The sequence below is a fragment of the Ziziphus jujuba genome, chromosome 11 (genome assembly GCF_031755915.1).
Source record: "Ziziphus jujuba cultivar Dongzao chromosome 11, ASM3175591v1".
Classification (NCBI taxonomy): domain Eukaryota; kingdom Viridiplantae; phylum Streptophyta; class Magnoliopsida; order Rosales; family Rhamnaceae; genus Ziziphus; species Ziziphus jujuba.
Window position 1 is genome coordinate 23,492,372 of NC_083389.1, and position 23,842 is coordinate 23,516,213.

The window sequence follows — 23,842 nt, forward strand, 5'->3', positions numbered from 1 at the left end:
AAGTCATTAACTTGTAAGAATTTTAAAAATTGATGGATTTGATTGGATTTAGAATGCTAGGTATAAATACTCAAGTCCTTAAAAAATCTAGCATCCACAATACAGATTTCGTCAGATTTTAAAATCCAACACCAAAGGAGAGCCCTACCTTGAGACAGAATGAAGAACGGACGGACAATTTCATGAACGAATTGCCAAACTAAGCAGACAGACCGATGGCAACCTTTCCGGTGGCCTCTCTTCACGTGCTTCCTTGCTTGAGTTGGGCTTCTGGTATGACTCAATTTTTTCTGCTTTTTTCTTTATGCTTCAAATGTGTCGAATCATTGTTGTTCTTCGGAAAATACAAAAAATAATAACATTCATCTCCTAAATCTAGTAAATTATCGTTCATGGTAAAAGAAAAAGTAATTAGTTTAATTTAATTTAAAATAATATATATATATAAATTTGATTTGACTTTTGTATATATGTAAAACATATAGAAAAAGAAAATTCCCAGGTGTGGGAAGCCTCCATCCCACTTTAAAAGAAAAAGTGAAAAAGTAATTGATTTAATTTTATTTAATATAATATCTATAAAGGTTTGATTTGAGTCCTTGGACATATGTGAAACATATAGAAAAAGAAGATTATAGGAAGCCTTCAACCCGGCAAGATCTGAATTACATGTATTTTATGATTTGGCTACTATTATATGTAAGAAGAACATGTACTTCCTGAAAAAATATTTTATTATATTCAGCATTTGAATCAGAATAAAAGTTTACTATGCTCTCATATTCCACTTCTATTGTAACATCAACTTTAGAAACTTTAAGAAAACAAAACCAGAAAAAGCTAAAAAAAAAAAAATTGCATTCTAGAAACTCTTCATTATTAATCATATTTCTCCAAAACAAAACTCTAGTTCAAAATATACAATTCTACTATTAATTGATATTACTCAAGAAAGAACGAAAGCATAGTTCTCAACTTTCTAGAGAATATACACGAATATGAATATTGTTGATATTGAAAATCAATTATCATTAATATCCTATAATATTGTTTTTGCATACCAACAATTTTTGAAAGCTTGCAAAATAACAAGTCATTGAAAATCTTAGGATACGACTATGCTAGCATCTTGAAACACTCTGTTTATATAAGATATTATATATGAAATTGCAACAAAATTTATGATTTATATCTTAAACTTGGATTACATCTTGTTCAAGATTCTTACAACAAAGAATAAATTATACATTAGGACTTCTCCTAGTAAGGATGACGATGGTTCCATAAATACTAGTGTTCTCATGGCTTCTAAGAATCTATTTCTAGCTTTTAAGGCTTAATACTATTTTTATAAATATTTGTTAATTTTTGTGAATAATACTTCAAGCCTTCTTCATAAAAGCTTTTAATAAAGGTAAAACAAAAAAGAAAAAAAAAAGATTTTCAAAAAGCTTTTTTTGAAAAGCAGAAATATTAAAAAAAAAAAAAAAAAAAAACCTAAACAGAACTAGGTTGAATCACTGCTTTATGTGAACAATATATATGTGTGACTGCTAGTATATATATATATATATATATACATATAGATAAATATGTGTGATCACCAGTTATCCTTCAAACGATATAGCTAAATGATAACTACAGTATGACTATTCCATTCTAGGTGTTATCTTGTATATTAATGGATTTGTTCAAATAAAGTTGTTTTGTATGAACCAATATGATTCACCCCAACTACTATGCTCCGAACCATCTTATTGAACCTTGAAATTTTTTCATTGAAATATTGTTGGCTTAAAGTTTCTATATGAATTCATTTTATCCACATAAATCTTATAGGCTCATTTTGCTTGTGTTCATGCACATCATGTGTTTAAGTTTTATGAATAAAATATATTTGATAAAATTTCCCAAAAGTATGGTACGATAATTCGTTTCATATATTGACTCCTCCTTTATATAAATATTGATATTGTGTTTTGATTTTTGGTTGTTTTTAATTTTCCACTTTGAAATATAGAATCTTGATTAGTTGAGTTAACTTTCTTGGATACTTTTGTTGGGTGCTTGGGCTTTGTATTTAGATATTCATTATCACAATGGGAGATTTACAACGAAAAGGTAAAACTGCATATAACATGTGGACCTCGCAAGAAAATAATATGTTGTTGGAACTGATGGTTGATGCTGCTAATCGTGGATGGCATGACAATATGGTGTACTTAGCAAACTAACAGTGGAAAACAAGATGCTTCCTAAGCTTAATGAAGCACTTGGGTATAATAAAAATTATATTCAGTATCAGAGTCGCTTGAAATGGTTTAAAATGCGTTATCAAACATTTTCTCAACTTATGCGTTTCAACTCTGGTTTTAGATGCAATGCAACCACACAAAGATTCACCGCCACAGATGAAATATGGGATGATTACTTTAAGGTGAGATTATGAATTTTCATGAGAATGTATTTTATATTATATCTTATATATTTTTTAGAATTTTTATATGTTAACATAATATTATATTTATTTTATTTTATTTTTTATATTTGTCAGTCTCATCCAAACCAGAAACAACTACGAACAGACACTTTTGCTGACTTTGAGGATTTGAAAATTATTGTTGGAAATGGAACTACTATTAGAAAAAATTCTATTGGATTGGGAGACGATACAGATGCAAGAATTTATGCGCAAGATAAAAGTACATATGTTAGGATAGATGACTATATATATGATGAGATTAATAAGGCATATGTGCAAACTCAACTCGATCCATCATACCAAGCACCTTCACTAGGACATAATGAACCATCAATGTCGGAGCTCAATCCAAATTTAGAAGTTCCCATGGAAAACACTGTTCAAAGAAAATGAACTAGAAGTAAATATGAAGGGAATACTCGTTCATTTGATCAGAAGAACGCTACTCGAGTTAATGTAACACGCCGTTCCGAAGTACATCGAAAATTTCAGAAATTTGACCAAGGTTGACCGGGTTTAACCGTCGTTGATCGAGAAGGGGTCAAATGTTGACTTTTTGTTCCTGATGGAATTTTACATTGACCGAGGTACCGTTACGAAGTACACATTGTCACGAGTCCATAGTAGTAGCACGTAAAAAATGGAGCTACGGTTTGTAAGTTATGAGCAAAACAAATTGAGATCCAAACTGTCCAAGGGGTACCGGAGTTGACTTTTTGTTCATGCAAAGTTGAGCTTTGATTCACGCATGGTTGTGAAGTACTCGTCGATACGAGTTCTTAGAATAGCGGCACGCTTAAATTGGACATCTGGTTAAAAAGTTATGGACATGTAATATTTTCCGAATACAATATTATTTTAATATTATTTTAAATATGTAAATAGTGTGCCACGTGTGACTTAATAAAAGGTACCATGTGTCACAACGGTGCGATGCCACATGTCAACTATGATTAAATATCATATTATTTTATTATTATTTTATACAATAATATTATTTTAATATTATTTAATTATTTCTTTATTTTCTTTTTATTTCTTTTTCTTTGTTTCCTTTTTCTTTTTTTTCCTTTCTCCACGTGGGAAAAACACCCCAGCCCCCCTCCCCCCCCCCCCCCCCTAAAATTCTTTCTTCTTCTTCTTCCTTTCCTTTCCTTTTCCTCCTTTTGGGTCCTTGCCGTTTCTTAAATTCCGGCCACCGGACGGCCACACGCGCCGACCACCGGTGAAGCCCAGCCGTTGGCGAGCTCAAGCGTCAAGTTTGGCAGCCGGCCGATCGGCGATCGCCTAGATCGGCGGTTGAAACCGGCGGCGACTCATTTTGTTTTTTCGGTGATTCTCGCCATTTCCGGCCAACCCAGTCTAATTTTCCACCCCTCCCCCCCTATTTTGGGTCCTTTGAGATCAAATATGGTCTCCAATTATTTAAATTTGAAGTTGTTCGCGAGTTATGAGGAGGTGAAGTTCGGCTGATGCTTCCCCGGCAAATTCCGACCATCACCGGCAGAATTGGGATCAATGGAGGCCGATAATGCGATCCTCGTTCCACAAGCTTTGATTCGGTGTATTACTCGTAAATTATGGTTAACGTTTGTGTTAAACCTTCCGGGTACCGGGTATTATTTATCTGAATAAAATATTAATTTATTTGAGTTGTATAATATTGTTGTTCTAGAAGCACATGTGCATCGTGGAATTGATCCCATGGAGGATCTTGGATTAATTGTGTGCTCGAGGTGAGTGACCCACCTTCAAAATTAATTTCGGGTGTTAAATTATATTTATTTTGTGATAATTAAATATTTGGATTTAATATTTATGTGTTAAATATTTAGCAAAATTATATTTGAAATTTTGATGGCATAATTTGAATAAATTGAAATGTATATGTGCATCAAATCATATTCTGATTTTGATAAATTATGGAACTCTAGATTTTATGACAATTTGATAATTAAAGGAATTGTAAAATTAATATTATTTGATTTATTATGGAATTTATTTGTGAATTAATTTTGATTAATAAAAAATACATTTATATAAATTTATGCATTGTGGAAATTATTTTATGGTATTGAGGATTTGTGGAATTAAATTATATATGAAATTCATGTGGTTTTAATATTATTTTTGGGCATGATTTGATTTTAAAGATTTCAAGAAAAATATTGGTTAAGTTTGGTGGTTTCAAATTATATAATTATGCTCTTGGAATATTATTTGATTGATTTTATGATTTGGGAAAAAATTATTTGTATATTATTATCGATGGATTTATGCTGGGAATATTAAAGAAAAATGTGGGAATGTGAGTTTGAAAAATGGTATAATTCTCACGGTAAATTTTGGAAATAATTATGTATTTTAATAATAAATTTGGTTATTTATTTTAGACGCACTTATACAGTACTGGTGTTCTGTACTGTATATGTGGATGAGCGCGCAAGTTATAATGTCTCCCGTGAGTTGCCATTGGACCGAGGGCAGGCAAGTTCTATATGGTGCACATAAGCTGTCCCCCTTCATGGCCGGGATGACTGTTTAAGCAGCGGCGCTGTCGGGACGCCGAAGCTACCGTATGCAAGTTTCTCTCTTTAACCTCCCGCCAAATGGCGCTCGGGACGCTGGGTATCATAGGGCATCACTGGTATATAGTGTGGTGCATCAAATATTATTTTTCTGATATAAATTTCAAATCCTAAAGTTTTAAAGCAGTATTTAAATTAGAATATATTTAATGTTGTTTTTATTATTTATTTCAATTGGAGATTTTAATACAAATTTTATGGAATTTTATTATGTTTTTAATTACCTATTTATATAAATGTTTTAACAATGCATTTTATCTTGATTTTACTATTTATATTGATTTGATGATTTTAAAGAGATCTTACTATGTTCTTACCATTTATTTTGAATAGAGGTTTTAAATTGATTTAATTTTTCCTTTGCTTAATTATTCAATAAATTGATTTATTTTAATTATTTAATTAATTCATGAATTGTTTTAATGTGAGTTTTATTAATATTTCGGTATTAATTGTTTTGACATGCATTAATTATTTAGTAAATGTTATAAGTTATTTTTATTTCAATTTATTGCATTATAAATTTGGATTAATTAATTATTTATTAAATTAAATATTTCCTTGATTTTTTGGGGCATAAAATATTGGGTTTTGCGAAAATGTTTTAAAAGGGAAACCTTTCCAACGGAGTGAATGGTGAGGGTTTTGAGAGAAAATATTATTTTCAGTTAATTATTATTTACTTACTTATTTATTCTTAATTAACCAAATATACTATAATTATCGTTACTTTATAATTGTATAGTAGATAGGGTCACTCACTGAGATGATTAGCATCTCATATTTCTAAATTTCGTTCCTCTATGTACAAGGATTGGGAGACGTTGATCTTCTGGGGCGAGCCCGACGTCTCAGTTCATTGCCGAAAGTCCAAGAAGCATTTCCTTCCTTTTTCCTCTTCATCTTGTATTGTTTCTTTACCGGACATTGTATTAATTTCATATTTATTTGTATAATATTTTGTATACTGTATTGGACTCATTTTATTAAATACTGCATTAATTCCCTGTTAATAGTTTGGAGTGCTGTAAATTTATGGAAACAAATGTAGTAAGATGGGAGGAATAAGGTGGTGTATATAGAAGTGTGTTTTCAGTGCAGGAAATTTGTGGTAAGTCCAACTCTTAGGGGAGGTTCTGCCGGATTTTCCATTAGAAGGTCCGGTAGGGTTTTCCTGGGATCAGGACTTGTCTAGGGTTTCGGTGAGGAATTTTGGACGGATCTTGACAGTTAATCTTCTAGAAAAATTTTTCATGGTTTGGATTCAACTGGAAAAATTGCCATTGAAATTCGAGGAATATATAGCCTAATGGAGAAAAGAGAAAAGGAAATTAGTGAAAAAGAGAAGAAGAATGATATTTGGAATACTATTAAGGAGACTCCAAATTTAGATAATTGTGGTCGCTATAAAGCACTTGCATTGATTCAGAAAATGGAAGTCAAAAATGCATTTTTGAAGCTGCTACTTGAAAAGCACTCAGAATAGATATCGTTTAATATGGAGTGAGTGTTAATATATATATATAGCTATTTGGACATTATTAACTATTTTACGAAATAGGTTTTTAGTTTTGGTATGTTTTTTTCCTTAGTTTGTTTAAGTAAATTTTTTTCCTTTACTTTATTTTTCAATTTGTACTGAATTTACTTTTTCATTAGAGAGTTTTTTTTTCCCCTTTATGATATTATTATTTTTATTTCATTTTATATTTTTATAATAGTATTTGATGTTATGTTTTAGATCAATAGAGAAAATGGAACGAGAAGAAATGGAAGAAAGAGGTACACAAGAAGATGGAGAATTTTATGAAACCATTAAATTAATATTATTAGCAATTCAAGCAATACTTGAGGTATTGAATGCACTAATGGTTAGCATATGTGATGAATATATAGAACGTCCACTGGCTCGATGACCAATCACTCCTAAGGGATATAATTATATTCGTAAAGTATTGAAAGAAGATCCTGAACATTTTTAACAATTATATAGGATGTATCTTAATGTGTTTTTGAAGCTATGTAAAATTATTAGAGAAAAAACATATTTGAAAGATACAAGATTCATTTGCATTGAAGAAATGCTTGCAACATTTTTACTTATCATAGGTTAAAATTCTCGCTATCGTATGACTCGTGAAATGTTTAATCGGTCACATTTCACAATGAGCAAAAACTTCAATAAATTTTTGAGGGCTTTGAACACAATAGTATCAGATATGATGGTAAAACCAAAATCTATAGTACTAAGTAAAATAAGAGAAGATACAAGATTTTATCCTTACTTCAAGGTAAGTAGTGGATGTTTTATCAATTTATTTTTTTTGGTAATAATAATAATTATTGTTATAGTTTTGTTATTATTGGTGTTGTAACTATTATTCTAACATCTTATGTTATATGTTAATTATTAATTTTATTATCTGTTATATGTTAATTATTAATTTTATTATCTCTTTTAGGATTGTATTGGAACTGTTGATGACATACATATACCAGCAATAGTAAAGGGTCATAATGTAAGTAGCTACTTTAATCACTATGGTAAAATTTCACAAAATGTATTAGCAGCTTATAACTTTGATTTGGAGTTCATATACGTGCTTAGTGGATGGGAGGGTTCAGCTCATGATTCAAAATTGCTACATGATGCTTTATCAATAAGGAATGGACTTAAAGTGCCACAAGGTATATATATTTTTGTTATATATATATATATATGTACTAATTTTTACAAAAATAATATTTATGAATTAATTATTAATATCTTATATTTTTAGGTAAATTTTTTTCTAGTGGATTGTGGATTTCCAAATCGTCGATAATTTTTAGCTCCATTTCGAGGGGTCCGATATCATTTGTAAGATTTTTCTGGACCAGGTTGTCACACCAAAACTACAGCTAAATTGTTCAATCTCCGTCGCTTTTCTTTAAGAAATATAATTGAGGGAATATTTGGTATATTCAAATCTAGATTCACAATTTTTAAGTTTGCATCTCCATTTTTATTGAAGACACAAGCAGAGCTAGTTTTAGTTTGTATGGGATTGCATAATTTTCTTTGCAAGGATTGTCATTTTGACGAGTTTCCTATAGAGTTAAATGATGAATCTTCATCATCGTTATTGACACAAAAAACTAAAAAAAATAATTTTGAGGACCTGTTTGAAAGTCAAGAGCAACAACGAGAAAATGATGATGAATGGAGAACTACGATGGCTTCAAATATATGGATAGATGTCCAAAATGCAAGAAATTAAAGTAATGAACAATGAATTTATTTTCTTTTAAATAAAATTTTGCATAGAATAATAAATAATATAGATGTATAAGATTATTTGATATATTTATCTAATTTTCTTGTAATTCATCTTGTTAGTGTTTTTTCTTTCTATTTTTCATTTTTTCAAATATATTTCAAGGATGATGTTATTAAAGTTTAATATTTATATAAATGTTGTTTGCTTATTTATTAATATTAATTAATTTGTCTGATATCATAAATGTTCAACAACGTTAATGATATAATAAAAATGAATAAACAAAAATAATAAAAAGAACTATGCTTATGGTATAGTTGTTTTACTAAAATAAATTATATTATTCACCAAAATAGTAAAACAATTTATATAGAAAAAAATTGAAATCATTAGCATTTAATAAAAATATGTTAAAAATATATAAAAAGATTCCCACAAACTCCATTAAACACCATATAAAACTATGATAAAATGCATATAAAATCTATAAAATTCTTATAAAATTTAATAATTCTATTAAATATATAAATTTTTTAAATTTCTAATTAAATACACCTCCTCAATTTGATATTAAGTCTTTGTATTTTATCTCTATTTTAAATTACATCCTATGAAACATTTAAAAAACATTCCTACTGTTAATTAACTTCCGTTATATTTAACTGAACAATATAAAATAGTAATTAAAATTATTAAAAGTTTGAAAAATTAAATTTTTTATCTTATATTCATTGAAAAACGTGCAAAAAATTATATAAAAAAAATAAAAAACCAATTTATTTTAATTAAATTAATAATTATTTATATTTTATAAATGAAAAAATGAAACAATTGTATTTCTTGGGATCTTGAACCTCCTCCTTCATTGTTTGATTTTCCCTCTACACCATTCAAACCCGATGCTTCATTTTCCTCTTTTCTTCATTTTTTTTATTCCCACTTCTTCTTTTTCTCCTCTTCTGGACCTGTTTAAATGCCTCATCGGAGAAGCTTAGCCAGAGCCATTCTTTCCCTTCTCTTTTTGAAAGAAAATAATAATAATAATAATAATTTTTAGTTGGGTTCTTCTTCTAAAGTGAAAAAAAAAAAAAAAAAAGAAGAAGTGAAAACTCACAAAAACAAAACAAAATCTAGTAAATGAAGAAGAATGGGTCTGTCCCAAAGTTTCACTTCACAAAAACAAAACAAAATCTAGTAAATGAAGAAGAATGGGTCTGTCCCAAAGTTTTTTTTTTTTTTTCTGGATATTTTTCTTGTAACTTTTTTTTTTCTTGATCATTTTGGTGCATAGGAGGTGAGCAGATCCGGCGTCGTTTTGGGCCCAAATGGAGCGTAATCATTTTGACTGGTTAAATGCTTAGATCCCCAAAAAACCAAAAAAAAACAAAAAAAATCTTGTTTATTTATATATTTATTTTGCTTTGAATCGAATCCATGACATTTAGAAAGATGTTATATATGTAGATCAATGGGGGGAAAAAAACAGAGTTTAAAAAAATTAGATGTTTTTTCTTTTTTCTTTTTAACAAAAATAAACAGATGTGTTATAAATCAAATTTAACATTTAAAAATATATAGATATATAGTTAGAAAATAAAAAAAATATTTATGTAGAATAAATATTTAATAAAAAGTTTTAACATATTTTTTTTTCCCTAAATTTTACTATTTTTATGTAAAATATATATACACATATATTTTCATGATTATAAATTAATAGATGTTTAATATTTCTACATATGTAAATCAAATTTAATATGGTAAAATTTGAAAAAAAAATTAATATAGTATATAAAATTTCTAAATATGTAAATACATAATAGAAAATGAAAAATATATATGTAAAATATGGGATAAACTATTTTAATCATAAAGTGATATAATTAAATAAGTGTGTATATAATATTAAATGTATAAGTAATTATTAGGTTATTTCTTTATATCATTACGCCTTTGTTTATGTTATTATTATTTTTTAAATATATATATTATTCTATGTTTTCCAATAAATACAAGATCTTATTATTTATTTTTTTAATGAAGATAAGGGATCTTATCTTGATGTCGAAGCTATATAATAATAAACAAAAAAAGAGTTTTAATTACCAAAAAAAAAAAAACAAAAAACCAAAAAAAGAGTTAAAAGCTGTCATGGATGACGCGGGGAAGGCCTAAGTCCACTGTTTCAATAAACAAACTGAAAAAAACAATAATAATAAAAAAAATAAAAGGACTGGCAACAATGGGAAACTTCTAGACCGCACAATTACGCCAACCTATACTGACCGGTGGTTTTCGGATGGGGATAGAAACTTCCTTCTGACCTCGTCCTAGCCCTAAACTCTTTCTACACCCCCTTCGAATCCCCTTCTATATAATCGTCTTCCATTCTGTTTGGCCTCCACATCTTCATCCTCTCAGAACTCACAGCAAATTTGTGATTTTCTCTCAATTTTCTCTCTCTTAATCTCAATTTACAGTCAGAATGCAGATCTTCGTCAAAACCCTAACCGGTAAAACTATTACTTTGGAGGTCGAGAGCTCCGACACCATCGACAACGTCAAGGCCAAGATCCAGGACAAGGAAGGTATTCCTCCGGATCAGCAGAGGTTGATCTTCGCCGGAAAACAACTTGAGGACGGCCGGACTCTTGCCGATTACAATATCCAGAAGGAATCAACCCTTCATCTGGTCCTTCGTCTGCGTGGTGGTATGCAGATCTTCGTGAAAACCCTAACTGGCAAGACCATCACTTTGGAGGTCGAGAGCTCTGACACCATTGATAACGTCAAGGCCAAGATCCAGGACAAAGAAGGTATTCCACCGGACCAGCAAAGGCTCATCTTCGCCGGAAAACAACTAGAGGATGGCCGGACTCTCGCCGATTACAACATCCAGAAGGAATCGACCCTCCATCTGGTCCTTCGTCTCCGTGGTGGTATGCAAATCTTCGTCAAGACTCTCACCGGAAAGACCATAACCCTAGAAGTTGAGAGCTCCGACACCATCGACAACGTCAAAGCCAAGATCCAGGACAAGGAAGGTATTCCTCCGGACCAGCAGCGTCTGATCTTCGCTGGAAAACAATTGGAAGACGGTCGGACCCTTGCCGATTACAATATCCAGAAGGAATCCACTCTCCACCTTGTTCTGAGGCTTCGTGGAGGCATGCAAATCTTTGTCAAGACGTTGACAGGAAAGACAATCACTCTGGAGGTCGAGAGCTCCGACACCATTGACAACGTCAAAGCCAAGATTCAGGACAAGGAAGGCATCCCTCCGGACCAGCAGCGTCTGATCTTTGCCGGCAAGCAATTGGAGGATGGAAGGACTCTCGCCGACTACAATATCCAGAAGGAATCGACCCTGCATTTGGTGCTTCGGCTGAGAGGTGGGATGCAGATCTTTGTGAAGACCCTGACTGGGAAGACGATCACTTTGGAGGTGGAGAGCTCGGATACCATTGACAATGTGAAAGCTAAAATTCAGGACAAGGAGGGTATTCCGCCGGATCAGCAGCGTCTTATCTTTGCTGGGAAGCAGTTGGAGGATGGTCGCACCCTTGCTGATTACAACATTCAGAAGGAGTCGACCCTTCACCTTGTCCTTCGTCTCCGTGGTGGTCAATTCTGAAGAAGTCTTTATGTTGTGTCTGAATAAGCAAACTATGTCCTTTTTTTTTTTTTTTTTTTTTTTTTTGTGTGTGTGGGTGTATTTTCTAAGTCCTTTTAGTTAATTTGGTCCCAATGAAGGCCAACCTGGAACTAGTTGTTTGATGCATTTTATAAAAGTAATCTTTTAGTTTTTGTTCAATTCGTTTTTAAATATTATTGTTTTAATGGTTTCTGCTTGATTGCTGTGATGATGTTCTATGTTTGCTTTGGATGAATCATTTAAATTTGAGAGCAATCTGTGTTGCTTTGCTACTTGTTGTTAATTGGGATCTTAGGCTGAGGATGCTGAGAATTTTGTAACTCTGCTTTCGTTCATAGCAGTTCTGATACATAAGGAATTGCGAATATAAGGAATTTTGTTATGATTTGTGCTTGATTGCCTTGTGTATGATTTAATCATTGTTACGTTGCTTTATGGTACTACTTTTATATTTGTATCGGATGAATCGCATTCTATGTTGTTAGCTTTGCTATCTTACTGTTAATTCGGATCTCTGCTTAGATGCTGAGAATTTTTTGCCATTCGCTTTTGTTCATGGGATTGTTGATACATAAGGAATTGATAATATAAGTGGTATTGTGGTTTTAAGAGTAGATCATAGATTATGGCTTTAGTGTTTCATATATCCAATCAAATGGTTAAGCAACACCGAATTTAGTTGTGTGCAAAAATTTTCTAGCCGTTTAGAAGCAGATTGTAGAATAGTTTATTTGAATTATGATTTCCATCGACTTTGGAACAGAGCATAAATATTAGTCTAGAAGTTCGATCATGTTAGAGGACCTACAATTTATGATATGAATTGTTATTCTGATAATATGGATCTTAAAATACTGTGACCACGTTCAAATTTGTGGTTCAACCAAGAGATTCAGATTACGTTTGGGCATTGGTTCATTTATTTGGGTCGTAAAAGAGTGTGCCAAATTCCTTGCTGCTGTAAACTGGGGCTTATGGGGGGTTAATTATCCAGTTTACTATATTTTGCATGTTCTCAATGAATTTAGTTGAGTCGTCTACAATAAATGCTGGCATCAATTGAAATTTCTGTATACAATCAGCTTGACATTACCGAAAATAATTGGCAACAGATTAATGATACATTTGCATTTTCTGGATTTCTGCCACCCACTGTTATTCACAATAAATGAACAAGAAATGTAAATGGTAATCCATGATTGCATGGAGTTTTGCAGTTATATTATTGCTGCAGGCTATTAGTTATTTCTTTTGACTAATCTTCGAATCTTTTCTGATGTGTCGGATGAAAATTCCCTGGTTTGAATGGAAATCTCATGCTGATCTGGAAAACCATAATGGGTTGAAGGAGGATTGGGTGGTGAGAGGGACTCTTCACTCTCCCAACCTTCATTCTTGAAATTGGACATTCTTGGGGATGTTTCACCACTGCCTTCTTGTTCACGTTGTTGATTGTGCAGTAGATGCTCAGGGGGACATGGATTATGTTGGTGTCACTGGCAAACTGGTTGAACTTGAATGCTTGCTCTGCTTTACGTGTTTCTTGCGTTGTGGTGCCATTTTTGTGAAGCTGTCGCTACTTTGTGGTCGAAGATGGCAGCCTCATATTCGAACCCATCTGTATGAGGTTCAGAAACAATGAAATTTTTTTCTTCACATAATATGTGTAGTAATCATAGATGGTTTGGTGATTGGTTAATTAAGAATTCTGCATGCAGCATTTTAGATTCCATTTTCTTCGAACGAGATTGAAATATTCTCATTCTCACCTTTGTTACCAAGGCACATAGAGGAAGAGTCACATAGCTGCATAGTATTTGTATGCGAATCCTGCACAAATCACCCTCTGTAAGTCTACTGGAAACCAACGTAAGGAGATACAATATTTCTGAATCAGTCAGGGAACTCACTCTATTGATATTCTGATGACTATACATTGGACCTTCTCATGGAAGCAAGATTTCAACCCAAATTCACACGAGAAGAAAAACATGAGAGGAGAGGATAAGAAAATCAAGAAACTTCGGTTCTGTTTGGCAATTTGTAAAGTTTTCAACGGCATACCAAAGCCCATGCTAAGAAAGCAAATTGAAAGGCATTCTGTTACAGCAAAACAAAAGATGTTGGAAAAACAGCGTTATAACTAAGGATTTGTTAGAAGTTTAGACGCAAAATTATAGTCATTTTTACAGAAAATTACCTGAAAGAGAACAAAGTGAATGAGGTAGAGGATGAGGCGTGGCCAGTTAAACCAGATATCTTTGTTGTGATGACTTGTAGCTTTGTCCCTACTAATAAGATAATCTGCATACCGTATTAGCCATTAGATCCATCTTCTGGAGCCGTGATTAATTTAAAGATAATCTAATTATTTTTGGATTAATGTTGTGCTTACAATCAAAGGAACAAAGAGTAGCCATAGATAAGAACGCCAGCTTGTAAATAGTAGAGTATTAATAAATTATTGCTATCCATACAAATGTTTTTATAATAACAATATCCCACACAGGGTCAAAATTGGTATTGGTAGAGCAAAGGAGTGGAGGAAGATGAGGTGTCAATGGTATATCGTTTGTCTTATACAATAGGAATACTACAGCAAAGAACCAAATTGTGGGGCTGCAATCAGGAGAAAGTTAACTTTAAAAAATAAGATTAAAAAAAAAAAAAAAATTGAGAGTCTCCATATTCTATGGCCGCTTTCTTTTCTTTCTTTCTTTCTTTCTTTATATTTATTGTTTATTTTTCTAATAAATGTTCCAAGCCATTGTCCGAAGGTTCTGGTTTTGTCTCTGAACTGCTCATTTTCTCCTCTCGTCATTGAGGACATGCTATATAAGCCTCTTGAAAGAACCAAAATTTCGTGCACACAAAGTAAAGTATGGATGTCAATTTCATGTCGAGGGGTAGAAGCTGATGGAGAGAGAAGTTAAGTGTGATGATGACCCACCTGATCCCAACTACAACAATGAAATCCTCAAGAGATCTATTAATATAATTCTAGAAATCAAACGTAGTTTGACTTTGAGGTGCCAAATGTGCTTGTAAATATATAATTAACCTCGTTATTAATACAACCACAGCTATGATATTCAACCAGCGCCATTATAAAATTATTAGTGGTACAGGATACGTACGATAATAAACCCATGACGCAGGGTCAGATAATCAACTTTGGGTACAGATCTAAAGAATTGTCTGACAATGCAAACCTGTAAAACTCACATTAATATATATATTTTTGTTTGCGATTAAGGCCTTCATGTTTGGCAGTCCAAAGAAATATAATTGTATATAATTGTGTGGTGTTATTAATTATATACGACTATACATATATATATATATATATATATATGCTTGTAATGGCGTGCTACATGTAAATATTAATTAACCATATAGTTGGTAACTTCATCTGAAAAGATGCCTTCTTCCGAAAGATGTTTCCCTTGCAAATCTAAACCTCTCAGGGTCTACGCAACACAAACAAACCCCATTTTTTTTTTTATATTTTTTTTCGTGTGAAAGCTCGTTATCTTATTTTAAATCATAAATTTTATTAATTTAATATTATCACCATAAATGATAGACTTTAACTACGAGCAAAATTTATCAGAAATTGACAAAGTGACTTTGCTTTTGGATAATAATTTGGACTCTGAATCTTAATAATAATTATGATAATAAAATAAATAAATAAATAAATTCTGTGAGGTAATATCCCGCCACATGCATAATCACACTTTCATTTCTACTGAAATTTCTTATTGAGGTTAATAATAAATTAATTTTATCTTATTTTATTTAAGGTCAAATGAAAATAGTACCGCTGAAATCATGTGTGATTTATGAAAGGATTTCATCGAGATTTTATTTTTCAAAGAAATAATATGCAATCAATTAAAAATAGTACTGCTAAGATCATGTTGCTTATTATTGCATGGATGCCAAGTATTATCTACAGCTTTAGCTGCGCATATGCTCGAAGTCCTTGTCCCAGTCCCACTCACACTTTCTTATATTTAAATAATATATTTGTAACACACACACACACACACACAGAGTCCCACTCTCGCTTTCCCATTTAAATAATATATTTGTAACACACACACACACACACAAAAGTAGATTCATATCACTATTTCATAGTTTTAAAATTAAGTATTATTTTATTAATTTTTAAATTATAATATTAAATCTTAAAATAAAAAAATAAAAAAAATAAAATATAAATTGGATGACATACTAAATTTTATTTCGAAAATTACAAATCAATCAAGTGATAAATAAATATAAATTTATATTTTGGCTCTTGATGTGATCAAAGGTTAAAAAATAAAATATTAATGATAAATATAATATTAGGATGTGATTTAACACTGATTTATTTATATATATATATATATATATAGAGAATGAGTCTATAGTTAGGACTGTTGGGACCAAATTCCTACGAACAAAAAAATAATATTTTGTAAGGAATTTTGTTGACCGTTCGATTAAACGGATGGTTAAAATTTTTTTTGTGGGGCCAATCGGAGACTTTCTCCTCTGTCTTTCTCTCTCGTAGCTTATGGGGACTCTCTCCTCTCTCTCTCTCTCTCTCTCTCTCTCTCTCTATTCTTCTTCTTCTTCTGTCTCCACTCTTCCTCCACCACCTTTTTTTCTTACTTCAATGCCACCATTATAATCTTTTTTTTTTTTTTTCTGACTCTTTATTTCTCTCTCTCTCTCTCTCTCTCTCTATCTCTCTGTTTTCTCCTTTTTTTTTTTTTTTGGTCTTCTTCTCTTTCTCACACAAAACCAAAAAATGGAGAAGCTCAAGGGAAAAAAAAAAAAGAAAGCCTAACAGAGAAAGAAAACATGATATTTATTGGGATTTCGAGGATGCCAATGTGGATTCTGCGAAGTGATTGATGTTTTATTGTGGGTTTATTAATTTGGGGGTTTAGGTTTGTGATTTAGGGATTTTGGAATTAGGATGGATGAAGCTCAGGGCAGCTCCAATTCGCTGCCTCCTTTCCTTACGAAGATGTATAAGATGGTAGACGATCCTTCAACCGATCCGTTGTGTCATGGAGTTCCAGTAATTAAAGCCTTATTGTGTGGAATCCACTTGAGTTTGCTAGAGATTTGTTGCCCAGATTATTCAAGCACAATGACTTCAAAATTATTTAATTTTTTTTATGCATCTAATTACACACCCAAAAGAAAAGTTAAATAAAAATATTATTTATTTATTTTTTTATGCATCTAATCCACCCGAGTTTGCCATTGCTTCCTTCAACAGACCTTTATAAATGTTAGCTGAAATTGTCTTGCTCTGCAGTCATTTTGTGATCTGTACTCCTCTTTCTAGTTACCGTAAAAGCATACGCAGGTTCACCAGCATAACCAATGTACATAAGATTTTTCATGCCACAACTTAGGTCTAGAAGTGTCATGAAAGCCCACTGCAAACACATATTTCGTAGATATTTTAGGCACTTGTTAACTAAAAATGAGAGAGAGAGAGAAGGAAAAAAAGAAGAAGAGAAATTGTTGAGAGAGAGAGAGAGAGAGAGAGAGAGCTACAGAGAGAACGAAAAAAATGGAGCCGTCAGTGATTATTGTACACAATCCAAGGGCTGCGGCATTTTGGCATGTTTTTTGTCCGAAAATTAAGCATCGGGACTGACCGGATGCTAGACTCTCTCTCTCTCTCTCTCTCTCTCTCTCTCTCTCTCTCTCTCTCTCTCTCTAGATATATATATATATATATAGATTCATAGAACTATGCTTAGAACATTTTCAATAGTAAATGTAAATTACTGTTTATATATTATAAAAAATTATATTGTTTAAAACTAGGTAAAATAAATAGATAATTAATTTTTTTTATTGTATTCCAATAATAACATGTAGAAGATTATTTGTAACTATTTATTATACTCTCTCTCTCTCTCTATATATATATATATATGAAGTCTTTTTCTTTTTGAAAAATTAACTTTTTAAAGAAAATTTTGTTTTTAAAACAACTTCACGACGTGATGAAGTAGACATTCAAATTGATAATGTCTAGACTATATTAGCTTGATTTTTTATTCTAAACATTGCTATTGAAGATCAATTTTCTTAAAACACTATCCATATTGCTTATGTGACTATCTATTTTTACAATCCACATCTTCAATAATGATGCTGCAATATTATATTAACATGATGGTTTTAAAATTACAAGCTTGTTTTATTATTAATCTAAAGATTTAAAAATAAATTACTAGCTTAATATAGATTTAATGAAATATTAAAATTCTATTTAGATAAAGTGAATTATATAAAAACCCAGATTATCATTAATACATTTTTAAATCATAATCTTTTAAAGGAAATCCTGATAATAAAATCATAGTAATTCAAGTCCATTTTGTATCTATTTCGAGTAACATGCTCATACCAGATTAATCTAATAATTTTAGCATTAGGACCTCCTTTTACTTGTTATCTCTCTTGATCTAGTGAAATGTTACAATTCTATTTGACCAAAATGAAACTTGAGTCTAAAAATCTATTAATGCATTTTTACATTTTAGTTCTTGGAATAATCCAAAGTCTAATAAAATGAATTCCTAATAACAAATGATCAAGTCAACTTAATGCAAATCCAGTTTTATACTTAATGACTAGATATACATATTAGTAATGGACTATTAATTAAATTTTAAAGTGAATTAAAAAAAATTGAATTCTAAATTTATTTTATTATTAAAAATAAATGATACATAAAAATAAGTAAAGCTTAGGATGAATTTATAAAATAATGTTAGATTATGTAAGATAAAGTGTTGCTATCCAAAAAAATTGTTAAATTAAATTTGATGTATTATAACTTTTTTTAAATTAATTCTGGTAAATCTGGTTGAGACCTGGTTGAGAGTTTAAATGAGGAACAACAAAAAGATAACTAAAGTTATGTTTGTTTCTTCATCTTATGTGTATATAAATATAAGTGCTTATCAAAAGAAATAAGTATCAATATAAGTAAAGTTATTTAGTTGATAAGTTATTTACAACTATAGTTAAATAATTATGCATCACAATAAGGGGTGTCAATACAAAAATATAAGATAATATGTTTTTATGTGTGTGTGTGTGTGTTTTTTTTAATATATCTAAGCATAACAATATCTTATCAATAAATTTTTAGTTAAAAGTTCCAATCACTCTCAGTAAATAACTTTGTATTAATTGGATATGTTTAAAATGACATATCCATACTTATTTAGAGATAGAAATTGTTGTATATAGAAGGTTAATATATAAAAAAATAAAAAAAGAAATGAATCAAATATATTTTTTTTTTTTTTTACCGAGACAATTTTTTAATAAAATAATAATAAATTAATTATACATAACAATAAGTGATGCCTTGTTTATAAAACAATTTTAGATCTGTGTAAGATAATGTTGCTATCCAAAAGTTTGATAAATTTATTTGATATATTATATTTTCTTTTGCTATTAAGTCCATAATCCAGATTGAGAGTTTAAAATGAGGAAGAAGGAAAAGATAACTAAGACAGAGAAACGATTGAAAAATGAGAATAAAAAAAGGGAATAAGAACAATATTTTGAAGACTCCGCATGTTTTGCAAACATTTTAGTTTAATATTGTATGCTAGGCCACCTTTGCCTTTTGTCCATTTTAGTTTTAGTTTTATTTTTTTTCTTTCTTTTTTTATTTATTGTTTTTTTAGATTTTAGTGTACATTTCGATGGTTTTATTCTTATTACTCCAAAGTTTTAATTACTTTTTTTCACCTTTTAAAATGCCTGTTTTAAACCGTGTCGTTGGATGGTCCAAATTCCGTGGCTGAGGGGTCAGCTCTAGATGAAAAGCATGTAATCTATATTTAATTATTTCCATTAATTTCCATGTGATTCTAAAAATAAGGAAACAAGCAAAGCTTTTAATTAAATGCAAGTTGTAGGAATAATACAAGTAGTTTCTCTATTATTTCAATGTTTTTAGTTTTTAATTACAAATAATAATGTATGAATTTCTTGATGATCTCTTATTGGAATAATATTTATTGTTTGACATATAAATAGGGATAAAGCTAAAGTAGCAACAAGGAAGAAAAACAGAATGACGGAAAAAGATATGAAGAATATTTCAACCACCAAATTAATTATGAATCAAACAAGTTAAGGAAAGTTCTTCCAACTCTATTTCCATACTCTCTCTCTCTCTTTTTAAATGGCACTTTGATATCCTCACTTTTTAGAATTTTGTAATTTAAATCTTCAACTTTTCAATTGGATATTTAGGATCCATTTAGTATAATTGATGAAAGTAGAGCTTTAATCTGTAGAGTTTTGTATAATAGATCTTTTCGAAAAAGAACTTTTAGAGTTCATTTGGTATAACTGATGAAAGTAGAGCTTTAGTGTAGAGTTTTGTATAATAGATTTTTTTGAAAAATAACTTTTACTATAAGTGTTTGGTTGTAAATAAAAAAACTGCATTAAATACTCATTAAATTATATTAAATAATTATTAAATTTCTATATAAGGTAAAAAAGAAGAACTTTTTTAGAGAAGCTTAAAATTTGGGCTTTTTTAAAACAACTTAAAAAAGTATTTTTTGGTCAATACTTATTGACTTTTGCCAAATACTTTTATTTTTTGATAAAAGAGCTTTTGAACTTCTAGTAGATATTTTAAGAAAAAAAAAACCCTGCCAAACAGAACCTTAGGCCTTCAATTTTTATTATTTTTTTTAAAATTTAGGTCTCGTTTAATGTATGACCATGATTTTCTCTCACTCATTTTTATTTCAAATTGATAAATAAATTATTTTTAAGTTAGTTTTTATGTGTTTGCAAATTTTTCATGAGTCAAAACATTAAATTGTAAAGTGTGTTTATCTTAGTTAGTACTGGAGCATGAAGAACAAATCTCATTAGGATGGTTAATACTTGGAAACTTAGAGGGATGTATTCAATTTAGAGTTTGATAGATTTAAAATGAATTATAGACTTTAAAGGATTTGATGGATTGTTATGGAATTCTACAGACTCCATAAAGATTTTATAAGAATCCAATGAAATATTTGGATTTAAAGCTGGATTTCATATTGACAATTTTCTTCACAATTTCCCTGTTAAGGTCCTTTCAAATCCATTAAAATCCATCATTTTTAAAATCTTTTAAAATTAATGACTTTTTGAATACCACCATATTTTAAAAGAATTTTATAAAATCCTAATTAAATACATCTAGATTTTAATGGACTTTTATAAAATCCATCAAAATCTGAATTGAATATCATTAGACTTGTATGGATTCCCTTAAAATGTAAATCGAATATCTCAAGACTTTAAAAGATTTTTAAAATCCTTTAAATTCTAAATTGAATACAACCCCTTTAGTTTTATATTTATTAGGTGGTAAGGCCCACTTCTCCCCTTCCCCCTCCCAAATTCCACACATCTCTAATTCAAATTTTTTTTCTCACTTATCTTTCTTTTTTTTTTTTCTTTTTTTTTTCCATCTCTTACTTATTTACAATTATACTTAATAAATATAGTTATAATATTTATCTATCATATAATAGTTTTATTGAACTACAATATAATATTTATTAATTACAAATTTTAAAAATAATAATCATTTACAGTTGCAATGAATACAATTAGTTAATAACAAAATAATTATATAATTAAAACAAAAACTATAGTTATATAGTTATTTATAAATAATATTTATTCAATTACTGTTTTATATTGTTTTAATTATAGAGATGCCAATTCTTCATTTTAATGACTAATTTTGTTGTTATTTTTCTAGTTTTCAATTTATTTTGGTTAATTAATTTGTAACAAAATCTAAAATATATATATATATATATATATATATATATATATATATATATTTACTTTAAACTAGGATTTTTTTATGTAAAATTATAATGTATTTATTGTGAATGTCAAATCATTATTAAAATATTAAAAATATATTGTTTTTAAAAAAGTAGAATAAGAGAAAAAAATAATTAGATGGGCTGGCTAAAATATAAAAAAAAATTACGCATATACAAATGTCCAAAGTTTCCAGAAAAAGAATAAACTGTCATTATATTACATAATGTGCCCCCTTTGAAAATTATTCTTGGGTCCGTCATTGAGTTTCACAGTGGCTTGGAATGTTGGTGTATTTCTTATATTAAACCCTGTTTAGCATAGCTTCTGCTTCTGTTTCTGTTTTTTTTAGAAGTGTTTCTTGAGAGAAGTTACTATTTACTACATCTGGTTAAAAGTGCCTATGCAGTCCATAATCACTTCCTATAATTTATCCAAACACTCCCAAAAGTATTTTTTGAGCCTTAAAAATTATTTTTGGCTTCCCCAAAACTATGCCGAGTAGGATCTTAGGATTGGACTATATGACTATGATTTAACTTTACTTAATGGACATTTAGATTAGATGTAGTAGTTGACACCCATGATTTTTCTCATATAAGGTATCAACATAAAAATCTATGTGCTTGAATATTTACTTTTTTGCTATTTAAATTTCAGTACTTACTCTTTTCATTATATCTTTTATGAGAGAATTCTCGATCATTGAATTTACTGTGGTTTATTCTATGTTGTAGGAGGACTAAGTCCCGATTGTATGCTAAATTTATTGCTTTTGAGTATCTATTTATGAAAGGATTGAATCTTTTATTGCTAACATATACATACACTGTGAATTTATAGTTTGAAGATATAGAGACATGATATGAACTGGGCAACGACATTGTTGATTTTTATTATTATAGTCGCTAAATGATAAGTAGAAAGTTTTTAAAAGCCTATATAACCCTTCTAAACCTTTTTTTGGACCCTTAACCATCTCAACAAAATCTTCCTAATAAATATTAGTTGATTTGTGTCAACTGAAAAATAAGTATGATTACAATTATAAATTACTCATCAATTTATTTAGGATTTTTGGCACTAATGCCTCCCAAACTTCCAAAAACTGCAATTTGCTCTTTTAACTTCATATTCACCATTTATGCCCTTTGAACTATCAAAACTTTTGCAATTGTAGTCCCACACTTTAACTCCATTTTTTTCTTCCATTAAATAACATGTGAAGTGCACATGACCTTAGTTTTTAATTTTTTAATTTTTTAATTTAAAGTTAATTTCATCCACCTTCTTTGAGTTTGACTTAATTATAATTTATTTTGTCCAGTTGAAAGAAATATCATAAGTTTCCCTTTAGGTTTCAAAAATTTATTATCTTCTCCTTAGTTGTTTCATTTATACCCTTTGAAATAATATAATCCATGTAGACACACAATTTTGCACCTTCTCCAAATGGCGACTCCAAATATAGTACCTGTAAAATAGAACCAACGTGAAGGTCTCCAAGGCACCGCTATGGTGCCACCCAAAAACACTTCAATGCGTAAGTCAAATTATGTTTTTGGATGCCTATCACTGATCACTAATCTAAAAAGGTGGTTAAGTGTGTATATTGACGCTTAACTATCTCCTAGCTTTCATTTTTTACACAAGCATTGGGATTCTTAGTCCTTAAGATATGGAGCTTTTTACGCTTCAATAGAATGAATTCGATAAGGGTAGAATACGCCCTATGGTGGATCAAAGGTCTTGTGCCATTTGAACTCAAATCTATCTTACCTTTAATCCATCTTTGTCCAACCAGCTTATAACTAAATGTTAGACCGAGCTGACACAATCGAATTGGTTGAGGAAAAGGAAACCCCAGCGACCAAGCACTCTAAAAAACTAACATATGCTCCTTTATTGGTGTTGCCTAATTTTTTCAAAACTTTTGAGATTGAATGTGATGCCT

General features: G+C 30.0%; 3 protein-coding genes across 3 annotated transcripts; 2 read left to right on the plus strand and 1 right to left on the minus strand.

The window, feature by feature from the left end:
- Positions 1-2,099: 2,099 nt before the first annotated feature.
- On the plus strand, positions 2,100-2,875 carry LOC132800035 (uncharacterized protein At2g29880-like). The gene is made up of 3 exons (XM_060812934.1): positions 2,100-2,218; positions 2,377-2,437; positions 2,555-2,875. The coding sequence occupies exons 1-3, from the start codon at positions 2,100-2,102 to the stop codon at positions 2,873-2,875; spliced, it is 501 nt and encodes a 166-aa protein (XP_060668917.1).
- A 7,710-nt stretch (positions 2,876-10,585) lies between these two features.
- LOC107434035 (polyubiquitin 4) lies at positions 10,586-12,144 on the plus strand. The gene has a single exon (XM_025067297.3). The coding sequence runs from the start codon at positions 10,816-10,818 to the stop codon at positions 11,962-11,964; it is 1,149 nt and encodes a 382-aa protein (XP_024923065.2). The 5' UTR covers positions 10,586-10,815; the 3' UTR covers positions 11,965-12,144.
- An 898-nt stretch (positions 12,145-13,042) lies between these two features.
- Positions 13,043-15,018, minus strand: LOC107434036 (MLO-like protein 6). The gene is made up of 6 exons (XM_048465467.2): positions 14,381-15,018; positions 14,186-14,289; positions 14,050-14,085; positions 13,896-13,963; positions 13,755-13,815; positions 13,043-13,603 (listed from the first exon to the last, which is right to left on the minus strand). Exons 1-6 carry the CDS (start codon positions 14,403-14,405, stop codon positions 13,562-13,564), a joined length of 336 nt encoding a protein of 111 aa, XP_048321424.2. The 5' UTR covers positions 14,406-15,018; the 3' UTR covers positions 13,043-13,561.
- Positions 15,019-23,842: the final 8,824 nt, after the last annotated feature.

What these genes read in the sequence shown, in the direction of transcription:
- LOC132800035 (XM_060812934.1), top strand. Translation starts at nt 2,100, where the DNA reads ATGGGAGATTTACAACGAAAAGGTAAAACTGCATATAACATGTGGACC. An exon ending in GGATGGCATGACAATATGGT is followed by an intron (nt 2,219 to 2,376) that starts GTACTTAGCAAA and finishes CTCTGGTTTTAG; the next exon opens with ATGCAATGCAACCACACAAA. An exon ending in TATGGGATGATTACTTTAAG is followed by an intron (nt 2,438 to 2,554) that starts GTGAGATTATGA and finishes TATATTTGTCAG; the next exon opens with TCTCATCCAAACCAGAAACA.
- LOC107434036 (XM_048465467.2), bottom strand. Translation starts at nt 14,405, where the DNA reads ATGGCTACTCTTTGTTCCTTTGATT. An exon ending in TTCACTTTGTTCTCTTTCAG is followed by an intron (nt 14,086 to 14,185) that starts GTAATTTTCTGT and finishes TTGCTGTAACAG; the next exon opens with AATGCCTTTCAATTTGCTTT. An exon ending in TATGTGCCTTGGTAACAAAG is followed by an intron (nt 13,604 to 13,754) that starts GTGAGAATGAGA and finishes AACCTCATACAG; the next exon opens with ATGGGTTCGAATATGAGGCT.
- LOC107434035 (XM_025067297.3), top strand. Translation starts at nt 10,816, where the DNA reads ATGCAGATCTTCGTCAAAACCCTAACCGGTAAAACTATTACTTTGGAG.